The 6,476-nt window shown below is 38.8% G+C and overlaps 1 protein-coding gene across 1 annotated transcript; it reads left to right on the plus strand.

Moving 5' to 3' along the window:
* Nucleotides 1-3,673: 3,673 nt before the first annotated feature.
* Smp_018020 (hypothetical protein) lies at nt 3,674-5,887 on the plus strand. The gene is made up of 2 exons (XM_018789425.1): nt 3,674-3,894; nt 5,352-5,887. The coding sequence occupies exons 1-2, from the start codon at nt 3,721-3,723 to the stop codon at nt 5,769-5,771; spliced, it is 594 nt and encodes a 197-aa protein (XP_018654870.1). The 5' UTR covers nt 3,674-3,720; the 3' UTR covers nt 5,772-5,887.
* The last annotated feature ends 589 nt before the right edge of the window (nt 5,888-6,476 follow it).

A 6,476-nucleotide genomic window follows, 5' to 3' on the forward strand; every position in this document is an offset into this window, starting at 1 on the left:
GAGCTCGTGAAAACGACTTTCATAAAGTCAAATCTGTTCCTAGCCTGGTTACTTGGAATCTATAGAAGTCAGAGACAAATGATCCTACTAAACGAAATGCACACAATCTGAAGCTAATGACACCCGCTACCAAAAACGTACTGCCATATTATACAGTACATATCTGATCAAACCCCATACCAAAACATGATGAGCTAAAATTCCGGTGATCAGAGACTGCACTATCTCAACAGATTGATCATTCAGTGAATACAGGTAAGTCGAAGACGAATGGCGTAAGTTTAAAGTTGTAGAATTATGTTCTACTTCGATATTAGCAACTCTCTAGTAATAGGCCTAATGCTAAAATTGTAGATTTGTCATGATGTAACTGCCTAATCTATTAGATCTTACTTGGAAGTCACATCATTGTCTACACCGACTCATCGTATCGTAGTTATCACTAATATATGATAGAGAGCAAATTTAGGCTGACGGTAGAAAAATATATTGAATATGAATAAAATGTATAGCCTAAGCAAGAATGGTCGCGCCTGCAAGGCTGAGTCATGTTATTCGAAAAATTTGAATTCATTGAATTCATTCTTCCCGCCTTCTCCATTGTTGGGTTTTTCTCCATGTTAAATGTTGAATATCTATTTTCCCAGTTGTCTCGTGTTCAGCTTTGTGGTTAGGTCCCGATGCCACTACAAAGTCACATTCGAGTTATCAAGATCCCATGGTCAACAAGTATTATATATCACATTGCCCTCCATGAATTGTAAAACACCCTGAAAGTTGATGAGGGTAGAAGACACTTCAAGGGCTTCTTTTTGCTAACGGGCTACGAACCACTTGAGTGTGAATGCTGAAAACTCCGTAATGTGTATTAACAGACCGTAGCTAGAAACTACAGCACTTACGAAAGACGGTTGGCACAGGATAGCTGTACTTTTCCAAAACGGTTGTAGCCGTACATTGAACGAAGAACAAAACGTGATGATGGAGTTTCTCCATAATCGTTGCATGAAAATTCAGATACATTAGCTGGATCAGTTATGGTCAAAGCTGAGACTTTATGAAACTATTTTAGTGAATTTTTCATAGTAGAAAGCGTGAGTCAATTGAAGCTAGACCACCATGGAAAACCTGGAAACACTGGACGGCCGTTTCGTCCTATTATGGGACTCCTCAGCAGTGCGCATCCACGAGCCCGCTCCTGCGAGCGAGACTCGAACCCAGGACCTACCAGTCTCAAGTCTCACTAGTGACTTCGAGAAGTATATCTAGGAGCTCTAGTGAGAAGCAGTGACCAGTGGAGTTCAAAACCACGTCTGTTGTGAGATAGGAACTCACTGAAGACAATTGGTGAATGGTTGCTCAACTTCGTGGATCAGTTGAAGTTAGACATTAACACCGTTGGATGCCAGCTCAGTGGTCTATCGGTTAAGGGCTTCGGCTTGAGACTGGTAGGTCCTGGGTTCGAGTCTCGCTCGCAAGAGCGGGTTCGTGGATGCGCACTGCTGAGTCCCATAATAGGACGAAACGGCCGTCCAGTGTTTCCAGGTTTTCCATGGTGGTCTAGCTTCAATTGACTCATGCTTTCTACTATGAAAAATAGTAAATCTCCGCAAAACCCCTTCTGATATTTTAGTGAAGCCTGTTATAAGATTATTGTCAAAAACAACTCACATAATCACATCACTGAGATTTCACTCATAGAAACAATATGCATGACTGAGAAGATTGTTCTTCAATCACTCGTCAATATTAGACCTGGTAAGTCACAGGGTCCCGATGGGTACATCCACGACTGTTGTCATCCGTTGTGGTAATCATTTATTAACTACTCACACTACTGTTCAACACGTTCCCTTCACAAATTTGATTCATTAGGGGTCGAAATAATGCCAAAGTCACTCCCATATTTAAATATGGAAAGACAGATTATGTCTAGCTATCCACCTGTCAATTTTGTAACAACTTAGGTTGATTAGTTAGGAGTTGACCTGAAGAAACCAAGCATATGTCTAAATAATAGAGCTCAAGTATTCATTCACTTCCTTATTTTGTATAAGCATTATATTTCCTATCATCTTATATTAAATATTGAAAATCTTTCTGTGAACGGGTGACCTCCCGCTCCATTGTGTGCTGCCCACGAGCTAAATAAAGACCTGTTCACTACTAGTCTGCCTTCTGACAATCGAGCGAAGGTTACCTACCGATAAGAAAGTCAAACCAGAATAATAGTTGAATTACCGGAAAAAATATTTTCGACCAATCAGCCAACAAATATTGTTCATTTTTGAATATTCTATGGGGATCTTCAAACTGTAATTAACTAAGTCTTGTAGAATCATACAATGTATTAAATCTTGAGTAACACGGGTTTCGGAATAATAATCTGTGCTTAGCTAGATTACTGATCGCGATAGAGGACTGGACTGTCTTTCAGTGTGATATTCATAGATCTTACCAAAGCATTCGATAAGGTCTTATCCAGAATTTCTCGAGCTATGACATTACAGGTGTAATAATGGAGTGGATCGAAAACTTCTTTTGTAGCCTAATACAGAGGGTGAAGGAAAATGGAATACTATCTGGATGGAAGCCGGTAAAATGCGGTGTACTTCGGGCACCATCTCAGGTTCCCTACCTTTCATTCTCTAGGTCAATGAATTACCGTGAATGCCTAAGTCGTCGACAATAATGTTTGCAAGTGATGCCAAAATCTGAGGAACAAAAAGCAGTGAGCCTGATCATCTTGACCTCGAAGTTGACCTAGTTGAATAAGTTAGATGGTTCATAAGCTCGTGCTCAGAAGTTAATTCCTAGAAAGAGTGTGCTAATGCACATCGAACACAACAATAGTTACCAGTATACTATCAACGGTTCATCACTCCCATGCGTTCAGGAACAAAAAAACTTTGTAGGTACAGTAAATCATGACTAATATGAGACTGAAGACTACCATGCGGCAACCACAAAAGGTTGTCGAGTGCTGTAGTCACTTCGTTGAACATTCAAATCTTTTAACGAGATTTTTCGAGTTTTATATACCACCTAAGAAAACCACATCTACAATATTGCATTTAAGCAGCCAGGGATGCTCAAATACTCGAGGCTGTCTACTGTAGGAGAGCAAAAACAGCCTTGTGTCTTCCCAAATCCCCTTACGATGAGCGTTTAAAACACCTGGACCTTTTACCCTTATAGTAGAACTTGAGGCGACCTTATATGGGTATTCTGTATCTTTGAAAACGATTAGGGTGTTAACATGTCTAGTCTTTCTTTCCCTCCAGAACCAATCATTCCTGACGCCATAGCAAGAAGGTCCAAAGACCGAGATCTAATAAACTCAGAGTTGGGTTTTGTTTTTTTCTTCTGATGGTTAATACTGGAACGCCCTATCCGAACAAATGATCTCAGTCCTACCAGTGAACGATTTCAAAGCGAGGCTGGATGTTCGTTGTAAAACGAGTTTCAAAGATTATTTCAGTTCCCCCGACCCTCTGTACTTATTACTGAAGATTGACTTTCGCAACGAATTGTTAACCGGTGGTATTCTTTACCACAGAACCTTCTTAAGAATCTGTAAAAATGGTAATTCAGAGGAAAGTTGTGTTGAATTACAGGTGATGATCGCCAGGACCCATAGTAACTATAATGACTTCTCTCCAAACTGTAACCTGTCGACCGCCTTAATTAAAGTGGGCGTTACTCGTCCTATGTTTTTAAATGTTCACCACTAAACTTCCAAGAGGATTGTCTCTTTATGAACCACTGTATCAATCCATAAGATGGAAAGTCAGTAAGGGAATACCTGCGAAAATGACTTTCGAACTTCGGAAGAAACTAGCAGAGACGGATGACCCATGGTTTCGAACCAGGCTAGTTGATTCAACTGAAGAGGTCAGACATTTCTTCCTCTTATAAGTTACTGATTTTATTGTCCATTTATTCTTAGTTGCAGGCTACAAGTACTTCATATTTACTTAGTTAAGGTTGTGCCAGTGTTACACGGATTGCTTTTTAACAAAGTAAGACATGGAACTTCAGTTTCCATCGGTATAGAGAATGTCAACAACAAGAATCTTTGGAGCATTCGATCGCCTTCAAGAAGGCAGTTTTATATCAGGCGTTTGTTTCGAGACAAGTTTAATTAGGATATTACTGGTTTATAATATAAGATCTAAAGGACATTTGATCCATAATCCTTATCAATTAAGTAGAATATTTTGACGTAGTTACCTTGGGCCCTTCCTTGAAATGTAATGAAATTTAGAACTATGTCATTATGAGACCAATGAGACCACTATTCTTCGAACCTTCTCAGGTAGTACAGTCTTATAAACAAGAGCTAAATACTTGTATGTAGCACGTAAGTTAACTTACACAATTGCGGGCCAACAACACTATGTAGTATATTAGAACTTCTCAATACTTGGTTAACTGAACTCCAACCATAGTCAAGAAGTTTTAATGCTTATCAGTTCTGAAAGATCCTCTGGTTGTAATAAGTAAATTCTTTTGTTATATCCCAACCTACTTTGGTTGTAACGTTTCTTGGTTTAGTAAAATGCAGACATACGGGTGCTAGTATGTTCTTCAGAAAACCTGTTTTCTATACAAGATTTTCCGCGGAATTCAAAGTCACAACATATTATGCTTACTGTGTTATCGATCTTGGGACATGACCGTAAAGTTGAAGAGATAGATGGTTTTGACCAGCCTCAAGAAGCCCTTCAGGAACATATATTCTCAGTTTTACATTTTTACTTCCGTGCAGTTTAGACCTTATTATATACACCGAAAGCCTGGAATTTGAGACTGCTTTAATTTTGGTGACGACCTTTTAAGCCTCCCAAATATTGAAGAACAGCATTAATGAAAATGCCGGCTATCTGCATGAAAAAACTTATTACCGGTCATCAAACCATTATAAATCGGCAACGTGCGCCGCAGATAGTCATAACGTTTTAGCTCAGTCCAAGTAGGTACATGCATATGGATTTTGTCAAGGTCTGGGAAACAGAATATTCTCATTCAGTATCAAAACTTGAAGTCATCGTGTCAGCTATGTTTTGGTTCTAGCGCCAGAATTTTAACTGGTTTTAAATCTGTTAGTTGAAGTTCTGACAAATCGAATTTGCTTGGATCTGTGATCTGGACATGATTGTATACACCGTTATGATCTGTAGACAAAAGCATAAAGTGACAGCATTCGTCTTATTGCGACCAGATTAATAAGTTTACATAGTTGCTACTGTGAGGGTATTTGTTGTATTCTATGTAGTACTTATTTCTTGTACGAGCTTGGCATAATATAGTGTCTGTGTACTCTACTTTTAATCTGTTAATTTCAACAGGCGAAACATATTATGAAGAAATCAGCAAAGTTTTCTAAAGATGATGTTATTACGGTTCCTCTCGAGGATGATTTGACGCCGGTAAATGGGGTCCCAAAAGAACACCAATCTGAAAGGCGTGTTAGAATTTTCATCCCAGCTAAACCTGCCACCCAATCAGGCACTCATGGTACTCGACTTTGGCGTATTGAGTTCGACAATCGCGAACGCTGGGAAAATCCACTGATGGGTTGGGCGAGCTCCGGTGACCCACTTTCAAATACAGTTGTTGAATTTGAAACTTCTAAAGCGGCAGAAGAGTTTTGCCAACGACAGGGATGGCCATGTTACGTAGAAAGTCCAAATATTTTGAAAATGAATATCAAGTCCTATGGATCCAATTTTTCATGGAACAAACGAACACGGGTTGGATCGAAATGACGTTATCAGATTGCTCACATTTTTCTTGTTGCTAACTTTAGCAGCTACTTCAGTTGTGACCTATTTTATTTTGCTTGCTAATAAATATTGTAGAAATATAAATTGAGTATATATTGTCTACTTTTTGTTATTTCATAGTAAAAAGTTTCGTTTGTACTTTCTATTTCTCCGCTAACTTTAAGTAAGAAACTTAAGTTGACTGCAAAATTGTCTTGTCCTCGTAATGGGACGTTTTGGCAACTTTGTTTGGACAGTGGTTTTTGAGAGTGGTACTCACTGTCTATACCAATTTCGCGTTTAAGATCTTCCATAGTCCATTTTGGTTCGTATAATTTTTCATTCTGAGTGTATTTCACTCAATGCTATACTTGGACCTCTGACAAGTGATTGCGTTGTTTAGTTAATTTGAACTAGTTTCACGTCTTATGTACGTTGATAATCACCCTCAATGTCATTCATTCTGCTGAAGTTGATAAAACCTTAATGTTTCTTAAGGTTTTTTACTCATATTGTTGGAAACGACCTACTGAAAGTAAGATATTCTCGTCACGGAACGAATCAGTGAATCTATTCTCTAATCACCTCTCAATAGGTTTCGTTGTTGCACATAAATAACAGAAATACAAAATGAAGACACTAGCATTACCGTGTATTTTGATGTTGGTTTGTTCTCTGAGCTGGATGGTTTGGTCGTGGAGCTTTCAT

This window comes from Schistosoma mansoni, chromosome W (genome assembly GCF_000237925.1).
Source record: "Schistosoma mansoni strain Puerto Rico chromosome W, complete genome".
In the NCBI taxonomy this organism is placed as follows: Eukaryota; Metazoa; Platyhelminthes; class Trematoda; order Strigeidida; family Schistosomatidae; genus Schistosoma; species Schistosoma mansoni.